Source organism: Lutra lutra, chromosome 8 (assembly GCF_902655055.1).
Source record: "Lutra lutra chromosome 8, mLutLut1.2, whole genome shotgun sequence".
NCBI lineage: Eukaryota > Metazoa > Chordata > Mammalia > Carnivora > Mustelidae > Lutra > Lutra lutra.
The window spans coordinates 125,083,664-125,101,427 of NC_062285.1; the positions used below are offsets into that span (position 1 = coordinate 125,083,664).

A 17,764-nucleotide genomic window follows, 5' to 3' on the forward strand; every position below is an offset into this window, starting at 1 on the left:
TACCTTGTACTTGGGCAATTCACTTGAAATCTGAGCCTCATTTTTTCTTTCTGGTGAGTCATGGGTAATGATAATAGTGCCTCCATAATAATACATCCCTGGCACATAACACCCAACTCTTAGTCATTATAGTGGTTCACCTTTAAGAACATGGTAAAATATTGAAGAGAACTCCAGGAGCTGTGGGACTAACCCATGAGATACAGAGGACACAACCAGGGATTTAACAAATCAGGATTTCCCAAGAGGTAAGGTAAATCAGGATTTACCAAGGACTTTCCAGGGATCCTGAGAAGACAGGGAGGTGATAGATGGGATTTGACAAAAGGAATGACCAAGAGATTCCCTATGACAACATTAAAATGTGAGACTATGGTCTTGTCTGTGCACAGGAAGGGTGTTATTAATGGTGCTAAGATAGGCTATGAAATGGTCCCAGAGGAAACCCACAAGGGAATTTCAACTCCATCAATGTGGAATTTAGTCCTTTTGGCAAGAAACAAGATGATAAGAACCTGTTACAATTTGCACCATTTATTATAATTGTGTGCAAAACATGACCGCGGGGTGTTACACAGAGCTCTGGTTACAAGATGAGGTCTCTGAGCGCTGTTTCCAGTCAATGATGTTATTCAGCAGGATAGCTCACATGTTGAAATTTGAAACTCCTTGGGTGAAGAATCCCTCTGCAGGCTGTACCAGATGTTGCTTGTGTAGCTCCCCAAGTACAGAGAGATGAGTTAATCCTTGAATTATTCTGAACTTGCATCAAACTCAGAGGCTTTGATCCAATGAGCCATGGCAATAAAAAACAAGGCTATCAGAAGAGCCGTGGGTGGTAGTCCTGTCTCAGAGAGGAACGGGCCACTGGCTGACGGCTGCATTCCAGAAGGCCGCCAGATGCAGAGAGCCATGAGCAGAAGGCCTCACTTAGTGTGATGTTGTGAAAATCCTGCAGTTGAAACACATGTGGTCATAAACAAAAACTTCCTCACCCTTTACAGACCCTGCCGAAGTATCACTCTCTCCAAGCTGTTTCCTTGAATGTTCCAGGCCTCACCGACCTCACTTACCTTCTTTTAGCCTCATCATCCATAGAACACAGCTTGACATTTGGTTATTCTCCAAATACACAGTCTTCTCCCCCTGGTTATTTAGTAAGTTCCTAGAGGTCCTAAACCAAGTATATTTTATGTGTCTTTGTACCTCTGAATGCCAAGCACTCTTAAGAGGCATCATGGTCATCTTTTCATCCCTCAAGTCTAGCACAGTATTGAGCATGTATCAGACACTCAGTAAATGAGTAAACAGGTGCTTATTAAATGAATGGAATTGATGAATACCTAAGTGGAATTGGCATGAAAAAATAAATAAGGTGAGGTGTCACAGGCATTTCTTGTTTTGTTTGCCCAGCATTTCACCTACCTCCCTTCTTCCAGAAGCTTCCTCTCCCTTATCCCCATCTTTGCGGTTCCCACAGGATCTGCCATGTTGTTTCATGACTCTCTGGAGTTTACCTGACTGCAACAGTTTCGATGATTCCTTTCCTGGGATTTTTCAACTTGGAACTGGAAAGAATGTTAAGAGAGGTGGGGTTTTTTTCCCCCTAGTGACCAAAGTTATTAAATGTACTGTTAGGGAGCTATTGGCTCCCATGTTTTTCATCACTTGAAAGCTGATCGCTAGCTAGAACTAAGAATGAAACTAATGAAGAGAATGAATGGAAGCACAGAGACAAGAGGAATAAGAACCCTGATGCCCTTGAGCTGCTGCTGTCAGTTGTTGCCATGCCCCAGGCACATTCCTGTCTTTGGGTTTCACAGACGTCACATTATCCCTTATAACAACCCTCTCCTTTGCTTAAATGAGTTTGAGTTAGGTCTCTCTCTCCCTTGTAACCACATAAGCCCTAACTAATACAGAAGTCCCTGCTTAGTGGTAGACACACTCCATAAAAAAGAATGGATGAAAAAAAAATCTCACTGTGCCAAATTATGAGGTTTTACAAACAGGAATTTTTCAAAACTTCCCATTCTTATTTGTGGTTTTGATAGATAGCTCTTTGATCCCTGCCCTCCTACCACGGTCCCCAGGGGTAGCATAGTTCTGAGTATAGAGAGGGCACCTGGTATACATGGCAGGTACAGTTTCTGGTGAGTTGATTCTTCTTTTTTCATTTTCAATGACTTTTTAATCTGTGTGTCTATTGGTTGAGAATCTCAGATGCTTGGGGCTGCAATGCCAGCTGTGTGTGATGGAAGACATTTATAAAACTTTGTAAAAGTGCACATAGAGTGATGGGTTTTGAACAGCCACCATGAACTGAACACAAAAGGATGTCCTCATGAGCAAAGGGAAGGAGTCTTTGAATAGCTCCATGAGACAAGATGGTATGAGAGACTTACTGGTGTCCATATTTTCTGAACTTCAAATTTAGGCACATATCCCAGTGCGTCTGAGGGAAATTTATGGGAACAATGGGACTGCTTATTTGATGCTGGGTCACTGGCTCAGTATCTTTGGTTACCATATTTGTAGAGTTAATCTGTAGCATCAGAACTTCTTTAGACAGGCTGTTCTACTTACTGTCACCCGAATGGCTATGTGTGTTTTATCCTTAGCACATTTTCTCAGAAAACTTCAGGCGCCAGATACCTCTTCCTGCCTTACTTCATCTCCTTCCATTCATATCAAACCTGTCCCCCAAGTCCAGCTATCCTATCTCCTCCAGAAGTGACTGTTCTATCTAACCTGCCACCCATGACATTTTATCATTCATTTTAAGAATGGCAAGGATAGCCTCCTATCCAAACTCCCTTTCCCATGAAAAATATCACTAATAGATATTGGTGCTCCTTCCCTTCAAGGCTGGCAAGAACATCAGAATTCTTCTCAACACAGAATCTGAGGCAGCCAATAGAGGCCCTGGGGTTGGCAATAAAGGCCCTGGGGTTGGCAAGTGGCATGAAACCTAGTTGCTATCTCTGATCGATTCCCTTATATTGTTATTTGGAGCTTTTGGATGTGCTGTTTCTTCAACTGAGCCATTAAGCTGGGGACAGGGATAGCAACAGTCATATCAATAATCATAATAGTAATAATAATGGCAAATATTCCTTGAATACTTACATGTGCTGGCCCTTTAATCCTCAATACAATCCTGTGACGGTATCAGTATAATCTGTGTTTTATGGATGGGGAATCTAAATCTTATATGTATTTATTAAATTGATTTTTAAATAAAAATTATATATATTTACAGTATATAACATAATTATTTGGTACACACACATATAGTGAAATGATTACTGCCTTCAAGCTAATTAACATATCTTCTACCCACATAGTTACAATTTTTTGTTATTGCTGTGATGAGAGTACCTAAAATCTATTCCCTTAGCAAATTTCTAGAGTATTCTCTACTGCATTATTAAATATAGTCACCATGCTGTACATTAAGTCTCTATATTTATTCATCTTATATAACTGCAAATTTGTACCATTTGACCAACAGCTCCTCATTTCTTCTACCTCTTGTCCCTGGTAACCACCATTCTACTCTTTGCTTCTATGCATTCAACATTTTTATAAATGACATCATTCAGTTTTTTCTTTCTATGTGTGGCTTATTTCAGTTAGCATAATTTCTTCTGGGTTCATCCATGTTGTTGTAAATGTCTACATCTTCTTTTGAAAGACTGGACAATGTTCATACATATATATATACACACATATATATGAACACACACACACACACACACACACACACTCTCACATATACATAACAGTTTCTTAGTCCATTCATCTGTTGATGGACACTTAGATTGTTTCCATATCTTGGGTCTTTTTTTTAAAAAAAGATTTTATTTATTTATTTGACAGACAGAGATCACAAGTAGGCAGAGAGGCAGGCAGAGAGAGAGAGGGGAGGAAGCAGGCTCCCCACTGAGCAGAAAGCCCGATGTGGGGCTCCATCCCAGGACCCTGGGATCATGATCTGAGCCGAAGGCAGAGGCCTTAACCCACTGAGCCACCCAGGCGCTCCCCATATTTTGAGTCTTAAAGATAATATGTAACTTGTCCAAATATACACAGTCCGAATACAGCAGAACCAGAATTTGATGTCTAAAACTTTGCTCTTAACCAATGTGGTGTGTTATGTTGCCCTTCTTTCTATTATCCAACTAACACAAAGCTGTGTGCATAAGTATTTGTTGAATTTAGGTTCTTTGAACATAGGGTTTTTATAAAACAAAAAGTTCTTAACAAGGGATATAGGGAAATTGAACTGAAAATACCAGAAACAAATTCTCTACAAAGAGCTGGAGCATACTTGAAAGAAGCCTACTTCACTTTTCCAGTATCCTTGGCTCAAGGCAGTGCTATTACTCATTCCGCAAATAAGCACGCTTTAAGCAAACAGAAATGCTAAAGATCAACTCTAAGGAGAGGGGCTCTCTGGTGAAGAATCAGTTCTGGGAGTTTGAGAGCCTCCCAGTGGATCCTCACGGGAGCTCTGCTACCACCCAATCATTGGCACCTCCCTGGGACTCTGTTTCTAAATTTGTAGAATAATTCATTTACACTCGTTTATCACTACCCAAGCGTGTTTCCTAGAATATTGACCCTAAAAGAAATTTGTATAAAAAGTAGTTGTTCTGTCAAGTGTTAATGGGAAATTGCATTTCTCCTTGGGTGACACATAATCCATATTAAAGGATCTGAGTAGCCCAGCAGAAGGAACCTGTTTATTTAATTTTTACTTAATGGTTATTTAACTCAGCATTTCCTGGCCTCCTCTGGTTTCACATAATAGCTGCTAAAATCTCAGAGCTAATAGGTACTTATGTAAAAAACAATTGGTTAAATATTTTCTTTCTCTTTCTTTCTTTCTTTCTTTCTTCCTTTAAAAGATTTTATTTATTTATTTGACAGAGACAGTGAGAGAGGGAACACAAGCAGGGGGAGTAGGAGAGGGAGAAGCAGGCTTCCTGCTGAGCAGGAAGCCCAATGCAGGGGGCCTTATCCCAGACCCTGGGTCATGACCCAAGCCGAAGACAGATGCTTAACGACTGAGCCATCCAAGCACCCCTTCGCTAAATATTTTCTAAAGATCCTCACATCTTATAAATCTCTAAAATACTATTACTTGACTATAAACTGCCATCAGTGAATTAAAGGTGAAATCACAGTTTCAAGTTTTCAAGATTTCTTTGTCCGAAAAGTTGAAAGGTTGTTAAGATGACCTATTCAGGTTTAGCAGTTCATGCTACCCTGTGATTTTCCTGAAGCGGACAATAGGGGGTACTAGTGGATTGCAGTAACGGCCACCCCTCCACAAATGTCAAGTGAAGTTGTAGCAATCAGCCCCAATTCTTTTTCCAGCTGAATGGAAAGCTACTGAGAACAAATTCCTCTCCTTTTTGGGTCTTTCTCTCTCTGTGTCTCTGTCTCTTTCTCTCTCCCCTTTGGAGGAAATATTGGGATTGAATCAGGATAGATAAGACTCTATGTGTGCCCTTTACCTTTAGAGATAGAAATCATATAAAGCAACTCTTTTCAGTTGATTGTATTCATTTTGGGGGCAGTATACTTGATAGTGGAAGTTATTGGACTAAACATGGAGCCTCTGAGTTGATAAAGGAATTCTTTCCTTTATCAACTCTCTCATTTTAAAATAAAAAGTTATATAGGTGAAGAAAAGAATAAACTTTGTTAGGATGTAAGTTCTTTTTAATTTATATTTTCTCTCTAAACTTTGGGTGTAATTAAGGCTTATGCAGTAAGACTTTTTAATGATGCAGCAGACTGTAAGAAGCTTGGGGGCAAGATGGAGATACATAACCTTTCCCCATTTTTGTCATTTTCTCATTTTTGTCATTTTCCTGTGAAGTAGAACAAGGCAGGCAGGTCTCGCCAACCCAGGCAAACACAAGAGATTGGAGTGACCTGTTCTAAGATGATATTGTCACTTTTCCTACCTCCTCCCTCATTGTTAACTCCCTGCTTCCCCCTGTGCTTCCCCTACAAGGAGCCCCCCACTTAGGAAAGAAACTTTACATAGACCTAAGAAATGTTTTCTTCAAGAGATAGTATAAACACGGTGGATTCAGGAGTATAGCGTACAGAAAGGAACAGAGGACTGAGAAATCACTTTTCACCTATAGAGATTCTCTACTTCCTGGCTCAGAGGAATGTTGAGCTTGGTGACTTCAGCATTCACCTCATCTCATCCTTAGCTTGTGTACTGGAGAGGGGACCTGATGCTACAGGCAATGCAGTGACGTGTACCAGCCGGCGGATGCCTGGTCTTCCCCAGGCCTCTTGTTAGACCCCAGTCCCAACACTTTAGGAGATTTCAGGCACTCTTCTCTGCAGGCTACAAGGTGCACAAGCAATGGCCACATTCCACACTGATTCTATATGCTGTGTGGAGCATCTTGGTGGAGTGTCTGGTTTGTGACAGTCCCATTCTTGCCCCATGAGAGCATGGCGGGGGGCGGGAAATGGCATGTGAGAGGGTGCTGCTGGACCAGCAGGCAAAGCCCAGTTTGATTGATTTCTGACCCATCTCTACCACTCACTTCTCTCAGAAAGATGTTGGGAAGAGCTCAGAAGCTAATTAACCAATTTAAACTCTTTGGAAATTTTCTGGCACCTGAGAATTCCAGGAAATACTGAATCATAAAGTCCAGAAGAGGAAAAGATTCATGAGAAAAGGGTGAAATGAATATTTATTGAACAACTCCTGTATTGTTGGACATATTTTTTTCAACCTCACAGTCACTCTCAGAGGTATGATCCTCTTTTTATAGAGAGGGGAGGAAGAGGATCCAAGTGGCTGAGGAGGTGGCCCAAATCACTGAACCCGTAAGTCAGGATTTGTACCCAGGTCTCTGTTCCCTGCTCAGAACCATTACACCTTTACTGGTTGCACTCAACTCTTATTTTCTACTAGGGTGAGGCTCAGTCCATATCCTCTATGTGTGAAAGATTTTTTTTTTCCTTTAACTTTTTCAAATCTGCACAGATAACAATATTCTACAGCTGCATTTGTGTCTGCCTTTCACAATCATTAGAGTGAGCAAATTCTTCCTAGCATCCAACTAAAGAGATGAGAGCTATTGGCCTTGCCCTCAGGGAACATGGAAAATGGCTACAATGTTCCGGTTAGCAGCAGCTTCCAGTCCTGCTTCCAAATTGCTTCTGTTCAAAGAATCCCCAATTCAAAACACATGCACTGTCGTGGATCCTCACCCTTGTCCCAGATGCTTGACTCTTTTTTGGCCCCTTTTAGGGTGAGCCTGAAATATCACTCACATTCAGGCCCCATTAACCCGACTGCAATCAAGGTGGATCAAGGCTTTTCCTCTACTCCTATTGTTGAGCTGAGCTCTGATCGGATCCCTTTTTTCGAAGTATGTTAGGAGGCTAACATTTTTTTGTGTTAGCTGTCAGGGACCAGAAAACAAAGTTTCTTACACAGGGAATTTGCGGACTTGTTTTGATTCTTTACAAATAGGAAAATAGAGCCTAGGAGCCCCTTCACAAAAATCACGTGTTCAGGGCATGATAGGAATGAGTAGCAATACAACAACTTGCACTTAAGCTTTGTGGAAAATGAAGGGAATTTGGAGTTAGAGACCTGGATGTGAATCCTGTCACAGCTCCTTAGTAGCTATGTGATCTTTGCATGTTAGTAAACTTTTCTAGACTTTCATTTTCTTTGTGGAATGCAAGTAATAATATGTCATTCATAGCTATGTTGAAAAGATTCCTGCAAAGTGTTCTATAAACTTTTAAAGATATTATTAGCACTATTGCCATTGTTGCAGCACTAAAAAAGCCTATGCCTGATTCAAGAGAAGAATAACCTTCAATCTTGCTACTTTGGGGCATACCTTTATTCTAGATGCTTATTACATGCCAGGCTTTACATATTTCAAGCCTCATGTGTATTAGCTCATTTTTACCTAGAAGGTAGACGCTATTTTTAGCATTCTCATTTAACAGCTGGGGCAAGGAAGTGAAGTGAATTACCTCTGTCTATGAGCTCATAAGGGATAGAACCTATGCAGTCTAACTCCAGAATCCCGCTCTGAGCACTATATCAGTTAGGACTCATTCTGGATGTGAGTAGCAGAAACCCAATATAACAGTGGCTTCAAATAGATAGAAGTTTGTTTTTTTCTTATGTATGAGTCTAGAGGTTGATAATTCAAGACCAAGCTACAGGCTTGGCTCCACAGTGCTCAGGGCTCCAAGCTCCTTTTCTGTTTCAATTCTCCTGATGGATAGTCTTGTTCCCAACATCCAAAATAAATGCTAAAGCTTAAGCCACTACATTTACATTCCAAGCAGCAGGATGGAGGACAGGATAGGATAGAAAAGGGACAAAACACATGTCACTTATTTTATGGAGGACGGTTCCCAGTTGCGGCCATTTGACATTTCTGCTTGCTTTCCATTGATCATAGTAGCAAGGGGGCTGGAAAATGTAGTCATTATTCTAGATGGCTTTGTGGCCAGTTAAAAACTGGAGGATTTTATTACTGAAAAAAGGGAAGAGGTAGTCAGAGGTTAGATGGATGTATGGAGGAAGAGGAGGAGAAGGGGGAGATAAAGCTGGAGAGGTGGACAGGGGCTGGGTGAGGAAAACTTACTCAGTTCTTCTTAAGTTCCCTGCTGTTCACCACTCTAATATTTGGGTTTATCTCCAATTTCAGCAGGTGAGAAGGGAAGGCAGGGCTGTGCCCTGAAAACCACCAGGTATGGCCACTGAATGGCCCTCTGAAGCCTTATAATAGGCATTCATAGAATACAATACAGGTGTCCACCTTGGTGGTGGACTTGAGGCTGGCTGGTTTCAGTCTGAGCTCCATTAGCTCATTAGGTTAAAATGGGGGCAGGTGGCCACTGACTCATGTCTCCAGAGAGTGCCAAGAGAGGAGGTGGGTAAGAGGACACTGAGATAGAACACAGGCTGAGTGGTCCTCGGCTGGCTTCTCTGAACCCCCAGAGAGAGTCTGGATGGCATACACTGGAAAGTAACTTCATGGTTTCCAAACTCTTTCTCTTGAAATGCACAAAAAGATTGTGGTAGGGATTGCTTTGCTCCCTATTTTGCCAGTGAGGAAAAGGAAGTCAGAATCTTCCCAGGATATTCAGCAGGATGCGGTCTTAGAATGCCAGGTAATTCTTATGTTCAAATTACTTTGAGAAGCACCATGCTCAGGGTGCTGAGTGATATTGAAGGGTCACATCCAGGGTGGCGGATGAACCAGGAAACCATAAACTCCATGATGGTATTGAGTTATGTCTTTCATCATCACACTGTAGGTACTCAGTAATATTTGATGAAAGAATGAATGAAGACAAGTTTAGGTACCCAGCCTTCTTGGATTCTACTTCCTCTGGTGTCATGAAATAATCCTAGAATGAGCTCACATTTTTCATGCTTAGTGCTGACAGGATAGGAGATACATGCTATTAAAACCTCCATTTTAGAGATAGAAACTGAAGTTAAATGACTTGCACAAGTTTACATAGATAGTAAGCAACAGAACCAGGATTCAAACTCAGTTATTAGAGAATAACTAGTCCATGTCAGTAGATTTAATCATAGCTCAAATCATTCCCCATGAAATAGAGTCTATTCCATAGATATTTAATATAACAGTTAAACTAATACACAGATGTGAGTCCCGTCACTTGACACCAATGTTACAGAAAAGTTCCACTCTGCTTCATAGACTATTTGCTCATATTGAAGTGCCAAACTAGATTGGCGGAAAGGAACATATATTGGCCTTGAATGTTTACTTTGCTCATGAGCACACATCTGTTTTTGTTAATGGGGATGAGGGCAATCAGAACTAGCTCTCAGAAGCAGACATTCTTGACATGGAATTCTCTCCCAGTCCATGAAGCTTTGTCATCCATCAGGCTGCAGAGCAGGTTGTCAGTTTAGACAGTGGCTGGTTGAAACTAGAAATTTCTGTACTCTTCAGTTCTTTCAAAGGAGGCATTGTTTCTTCAGGGTCTTTAGCTGAAGTTGAATCTTAAGAAGATATGAAATTTTATGATGGAGTAACTACATCAAAAAACTCTGGGTTGACTTAGAGGAGTAAAACAGCTCTATGGGCCGGGGGTGTGGGGGTATGTCCATCTAACAGCTCTTCTGTTTTCTAGCAACAAATTCTAAGTACAAGAGCTGACCCCTTTTCCAGTCTTCCTTCTCAGGCATCCCTCCACCCCCTCATCCACTTTTGTATCCACTGTCCGAGCTCAAGCATATGTGAACAAGGAGAGGTTGCCCACATTGGGGAATGGTTTCCATTTCTTTCCTTTGCTGACATTTTTTATAGAAGACACAACACACAGATTGCACTGGCAAATGTTGCCTCATAACTTGTTTGGCATCAGCAGTCTTTGTGTATTTTCTTGCAAGTTCCTCATCTGTCTTAGATGCAGGCAATGCCCTTGCACCAACTGACCCCCATAACATAGGAGCACATATCCCAGTGGGTGGTCAGTTAGTGGGTTTCATAAGGACTTTATTTTGTCACTCAGCTGCTTTACCTGAAAATGTGTTATAGATAGGATTGTATGCTGCTTGGAGGCAGACGAATGTGACTGGGTTTGGGGTCCACCCCACCACCCCAAATGATGAGAACAGTTGTCAGTTCATTGACTGACAGAACTATGTCCCATGACATCTGGTGGAAATGAAGCTTTTTCAAAGAACAGGGTATGAAGAAATAGTGGGGATGGGACGTGTGGATATAGAGGGCCTCAATATTAAGTCTGTCCATGAAGTTCATAGTCTGTTTATAGTCTGACTTTGCATTTCTTTTCTAACTCACTAAAATTATTGTGATCTTTTTTCTTAATTACAGAAAAAATATGATGACTTATGGTTCAATACTTCTCTATGTAATTTCTTATACTTTTGACATTTATATTATGCTTCTAACAGTTACATTGTTTGTTTTCTGGGATATCTACACATTCCTTTGGGAAAAGCATTATGTAATATGTACATATAACCTCTTGTCATCCCAGCCACCTTCATCATCTCCCCACCCCCACAGGCCACACAAGTTTTTCAAATTATAACTCTGCCAAATAAAGGGAACTGGAGTTTTGTATCCTGCCTTCTTGTGGTGCTGACAGAATATGATATTGGGCAAGGAACAGGTGCTTAAAGATTTGAGCAGGAGGGGACTTGCACTCACTCCAATGCCTCTGAGATAGATGGACCTGAATTAGGTATGTTTAAATGTAAAAACTGAACATTAACTTCAAGGCCGTGGGAACCCAGATGGTCCCACCCCTTCATAAAATTTCCCCTGCACCTAGCTTGGAGGGAGATGAGACACCAGTACAGAACCCCACCACCTTTGTAATGACCATTCTGGGCTCCAGGTTCCTCACCATCAAGAGAGGGAAAAGAAGCTGGAAAAAATACCTGATGTTTAGTTTTCTGCAAGTTTTGTCCTGTGGAACACTGAAGTTGGATTTAATTTAATACAGAAAGATAAGGAAATATCACATGCACCGAATGTTATATAAGAATTATTGACTGTTAACAATATATGTAAGACAAAGTGATCCTCAATTCACAATGAAATTAAAATTTAAATGAGACTTTTCTTTCATTAGATTAACAATGATGCTTTTAAAAGTTCACACTTAGATGCTGAATGAGAGTGAAGAGAAATGGATATGCTTATGTATTTTCATTGGATTTATAAATTAGTATCATCCTTTTGGTTCAAAATTTGGTCATTGTTAAGAGGCCTAAATTTTGATAGCAACTCTTCTCTCACCGATCTGTTATGACGAAATAATCAGAAACATGGGTAAAAATTTATACACAAAGACGTTCATGGCAGTGTTAATTTTAGTTATAATGAATGTGATATAATGAATTAGGTAACAGTGTGATTCTAATGATAAGAAAATGGTTAAATAGATGATGGCACATCCATAAGATTTCATATTGAAGTGGTCAATAAGACTTTTTAAAAATATCATGGCTCTCTCCTGGATGAAATTAGATATAGATATGTTTAAGTCAGCTCTTATGGCATAACACGTCACTTTAAAAAGTGGCTTAAAAAGTTCTCAAACTGAATTGGCTGGATGGTTCTTCTGGTCTAGGCTGGATGGAGCTTGATGGTTGAGAATTACCTCACTTACCTATGTGGGATAGTGGAAACAGTGGAAGAGCCTGGTGCCTCTCTCCATGTGATCTGTCATCCTCTATGGGTGATTCTAAAAGCATTAAGAGAAACAAGTCTCAAAGCACAGGACATTTTAAGCCTATACTTACATTATATTTGCTACTGTCCCATTAGCCAAAGTCAGTCATATGGCCAAGGTGAGTCAGGGGTAGAAAAATAAGACTTAACCTCTTGATTGGAGGGTCTGCAAAATATTGTGTCCATTAAAAAAAAATACATGTTGCACCACGTGACTCGATTTGGCTAATAAAATGTGAAAACTTTGGGGACAGAAGCTTTAACAGTCAATGCATGTTTTCCTATTTTCTCTTTTCCTTTTTACACAATAACCAGATACATTTGAGATGGTAGCTGATCTATTTGGCTTGGTCCCAGAATGATCAAGATAAGCAGAACTGCCATGTCAAATTGCACTGGACATGTGGCATGAATAAGAAATAAACCTTTGTGGTTGTGATGAGCCCTGGGTGTTATACGTAACTGATGAATCGTTGAACATTACATCAAAAACTAATGATGCACTATATGTTGGCTAACTGAAAATTAAAAAAAAAAAACCTTTGTGACTTGAAGCTATGCAAAAAGTTGAGATTTTTTATTATTGTTACAAAACCTGGCCTATCCAAACTAATACAAAAATTGTGTGGGAATTAATGTGATCTTTTAAAAGAATGATTTTTCGTGAGGGAAATTTTTCATTATATAATTCTATATCAACAAGCAGCTTATAAAGCAGGTATATACTTGCATATGTTATGTAATCCTAAATTTGTCAAAACAATCAAAAACACAGACACATAGCCTGGAAGGAAATACATCATAGTGTTAACAATAGAATTACAGGTAATTTTTATACTCTTCTTTCCCATGTTTTCTATTTTATTTATAATCAATGTTTACTATCATGCTAGGTAATATTTTTTTCAGTTACTGGTCACTCCTCCCTGTCCATTGTCAGGTGATTAACTGTACCTCCCATGGGAAGATTTCATGTCCTTACCTCACTGGGTGTGACTATGTGATGTACTTTGGCCAATGAAATGTGAGTAAGTATGGCATTCATCATGTAGGCAGAAGGTATAAGACTTATCTTAAGGTTTGGCTGGTTCTCCAGGTATGTCCTGTGTAGGGACTGTTCTTCCAGCCTGGGTCCTAAAATGAGAAGACAAAGTAGAGCCCAAGGTATGAGATAATTAAAAAAAAAAAATGTGTATTGATCTCTGCCCCAGGTTCCTGGCAAAGAACACCTAAAACTCTTAAAATACCCTAAGTGATCAAAGCAGTAGCAGCATCTTTTCTGTCAATATTTGGTCTTTGACCCCCATTCCTGACATGGAGCTCCTAAATCCATTGGAATTTCCTGAGTGACAGCAGTGTCTTTGTTCTATGAGGTGACTCTTGGTTGCAGGTTGTCACCAGAAAGACCAAGCCATGATTACAAGCTTGGAAGAAGGGAGAGGGACTAGAAATTGAGTTAATGACTGGTCATCCCTAGATGATGAGGCTTCCATAAAAATCTCAAAAGTATGGAGGTTTAAAATGTAGTGATCCAAATGAGATAGAAACTAGAGATACAGTAGAATGCATCAATGAAACTAGAAGCTGATTTTTTGAAAGAATCAATAAGATTGATAAACCATTGACCAAACTAATTCAAAAGTAAAGAGAGAAGACCCAAATTACTAAAATTATGAATGAAAAGGGAGAGATCACAACTAACACCAAGGAAATAGAAACAATCATCAGAAATTATTATCAACAGTTATATGCCAATAAGTTAAGCAACCTAGACAAAATGGATGCATTCCTGGAAAACTATAAACTTCCAAAACTGAATCGGGAAGAAGCTGACAACCTGAATAGATCAATACCTAGCAATGAGATTGAAACAGTGATCAAAAACCTCCCAAAAAATAAGAGCCCAGGACCTGATGGATTCCCTGGTGAGTTCTACCAAGCTTTCAAAGAAGAAATAATACCTATTCTCCTGAAGCTATTTCAAAGAATTAAGCAGAAGGAAAACTTTCAGACTCTTTTTATGAAGCCAGCATTACCTTGATCCCCAAACCAGGCAAAGACCCCACCAAAAAGGAAAATTTCAGACCAATATCCCTGGTGAATATGTATGCTAAGATTCTCAACAAGATCCTAGCTAATAGGATCCAACAGTACATTAAAAAGATTATCCACCATGACCAGGTGGGATTTATCCCTGGGTTGCAAGGGTGGTTCAACATTTGCAAATCAATCAATGTGATAGAACAAATCAATAAGAGAAGAGAGAAGAACCACATGGTCCTCTCAATTGATGCAGAAAAAGCATTTGACAAGATACAGCATTCGTTCCTGATTAAAACGCTTCAAAGTATAGGGATAGAGGGAACATCCCTCAACTTCATAAAATCTATCCAGGAAAAACCCACAGCGATTATCATCCTCAATGGGAAAAAGTTGGCAGCCTTCCCTTTGGGATCAGGAACACAACAAGGATGTCCACCCTCACCACTCTTGTCCAACATAGTATTAGAAGTCCTAGCAACAGCAACCAGACAACAAAAAGAAAGAAAAGGTATTCAAATTGGCAATGAAGAAGTCAAACTCTCTCTCTCCGCAGATGACATGTAAAGATTCCACCCCCAAACTACTAGAACTCATACAGCAATTCAGTAATGTGGCAGGATACAAAATCAATGTACAGAAATCAGTTGCTTTCTTATAAACTAACAATGAAAATACAGAAAGGGAAATTAGAGAATCGATTCCATTTACTATAGCACAAAGAACCATAAGATACCAAAGATTACCAAAGAGGTAAAGGATCTGTACTCGAGGAACTACAGAACACTCATGAAAGAAATTGAAGAAGACACAAAAAGATAGAAGACCATTCCATGCTCATCGATCGGAAGAAAAAACATTGTTAAAATGTCTATACTGCCTAGAGCAATCTATACTTTCAATGCCATCCTGATCAAAATTCCACTGGCATTTTTCAAAGAGCTGGAGCAAACAATCCTAAAATTTGTATGGACCAGAAGAGACTCTGAATTGCTAAGGAAATGTTGAAAAAGAAAAACAGAATGGCGGGCATCATGTTGCCTGATTTCAAGCTTTACTACAAAGCTGTGATCACCAAGATAGCATGGTACTGGCACAAAAACCGACACACAGACCAGTGGATAAGAGAGAGAGCCCAGATATGGACCCTCAACTCTATGGTCAAATAATCTTCAACAAGGCAGACTTCAAAAAGACAGTCTCTTCAATAAATGGTGCTGGGAAAATTGGACAGCTATGTATAGAATAATGAAACTCAACCACTCTCTTACACCATACACAAAGATAAACTCAAAATGGATAAAAGACCCCAACGTGAGACAGGAATCCATCAAAATCCTAGAGGAGAACATAGGCAGTAACCTCTTCAACATTGGCCATAGCAACTTCTTTCAAGATATGTCTCCAAAGGCAAAGGAAACAAAAGTGAAAAAGAATTTTTGGGACTTCATCAAGATCAAAAGCTTCTGCACAACAAAAGCTTTTCTTTGTTGACTGTTTCAACAAAACAAAGAGGCAACCCACGGAATGGGAGAAGATATTCACAAATGACAATACAGACAAAGGGCTGATATCCAGGATCTATAAAGAACTCCTCAACACACACAAAACAGATAATCATGTCAAAAGATGGGCAGAAAACTTGAACAGACACTTCTCCAATGAAGACATACAAATGGCTAACAGACACATAGGAAAATGTTCATCATCACTGGCCATTGGGAGAGTCAAATCAAAGCCACATCGAGATACCACCTTACACCAGTTGGAATGGCCAAAATTAACAAGATAGAAAAAAACGTGTGTTGGAGAGGATGTGGAGAAAGGGGAACCCTCTTACGCTGTTGGGAATGCAAGTTGGTGCAGCCACTTTGGAAAACAGTGTGGAGATTCCTTAAGAAATTAAAAATAGAGCTTCCCAATGACCCTGCAATTGCACTACTGGGTTTTTACCCCCAAGATACAGATGTAGTGAAAAGAAGGGCCATCTGTATCCCAATGTTCATAGCACCAATGGTCACAGTTACCAAACTGTGGAAAGAATCAAGATGCTCTTCAACGGATGAATGGATAAGGAAGATGTGGTCCATATATACAGTGAATTATGCCTCCATCAGAAAGCATGAATACCCAACTTTTGTATCAACATGGACGGGACTAGAAGAGATTATGCTGAGTGAAATAAGTCAAGCAGAGAGAGTCAAGTATCATATGGTTTCACTTATTTGTGGAGCATAAGGAATAACATGGAGTTCATGGGGAGCTGGAGAGGAGAAGGGAGTTGGGGGAAATTGGAGGGGGAGACGAACTATGAGAGACTGTGGACTCTGAGAAACAATCTGAGGGTTTTGGGGCAGGGGATGGGGGATTGGATTAGCCTAGTGGTGGGTATTATGGAGGGCACACATTGCATGGAGCACTGAGTGTGGTGCATAAACAATGCATTCTGGAACACTGAAAAGAAATAAAAAAAAATAAAGGCAAAAAAAAAAAAAAAAAAAGTAGTGATCCAAAGGGGCACATGCACCTGAATGTTTACAGCAATGTGTCCACAATAGCAAAACTATGGAAACAGCCTAGACGTCCATCAACAGCTGAATGGATAAAGAAGATGTGGGGGATACACGCACACACACACACACACCATGGAATACTATGCAGCCATTGAAAACCCCCAAATATTGCCATTTGCCATGATGTGGATGGAACTAGAGGGTATTATGCTAAGTGAAATAAGTCAATCAGAGAAACACAATTATAATCTCACTGATATGAGGAATTTGAGAAACAAGACTGAGGATCATAGGGGAAAGGAGGGAAAAATGAAACAAGATGAAACCAGAGAGGGAGACAAATTGTAAGAGATTCTTAATCTCAGGAAACAGACTGAGGATTGGGGGAGGGGAATGGGGTGGCTGGGTGATGCACATTGGGGAGGGCATGTGGTATGGCGAGTGCTGTGAATTGTGTAAGACTGATGAATCACAGACCTGTACCCCTGAAACAAATAATAGATTATATGTTAAAAAAATGTATGGGGCTTCAGAGATCTTCTGGATTGGTGAACACTTGGACGACTGGGAGAGTAGCATGCCCAGAGAGAGCATGGAAGCTCCATGCTCCTTCCCTGTACCTTGCTCTATGTGTATCTTCTGAATGTTCACTTGTAACCTTTATCATATCATTTTATAATAAACCAGTAAACAGTAAGGAAAGTGTTTTCCTGAGTTCTGTGAGCTACTCTAGCAAATTAATCAAAACCTGAGGAGGAGATGGTGGGAACCTCTGACCTACAGTTTGTTGGTTAGGACCACAGGTGGCAATCTGGACTTGGGTCAGCGTCTACAGTGGTGTTGGTGGAGGCTGTCTTGTGGGACTGAGCCATTAATCTGTGGGATCTGATGCTGTCTCCAGGTAGATAGTGTCAAAATTGATTTGAATTGTAGGGCACCCAGCTG

General features: G+C 40.2%; 1 protein-coding gene across 6 annotated transcripts in view; it reads right to left on the reverse strand.

Annotated features, from left to right (window-relative positions):
- Positions 1 to 531: 531 nt before the first annotated feature.
- The window catches only part of WASHC3 (WASH complex subunit 3), a 136,862-nt gene continuing 119,629 nt past the window's right edge, over positions 532 to 17,764 (reverse strand). For 2 of the 6 annotated variants that reach the window (XM_047740780.1, XM_047740786.1), the window contains one exon: positions 13,083 to 13,400. In XM_047740780.1, coding sequence (XP_047596736.1) covers positions 13,335 to 13,400 — 66 coding nt within the window. In that variant the 3' untranslated portion in view covers positions 13,083 to 13,334. Of the gene's footprint in view, positions 953 to 1,425; positions 1,569 to 9,379; positions 10,061 to 12,204; positions 13,401 to 17,764 lie in introns of those variants that run through there. The other 4 variants (XR_007129353.1, XR_007129355.1, XR_007129354.1 and 1 more) reach the window with 4 other exon arrangements.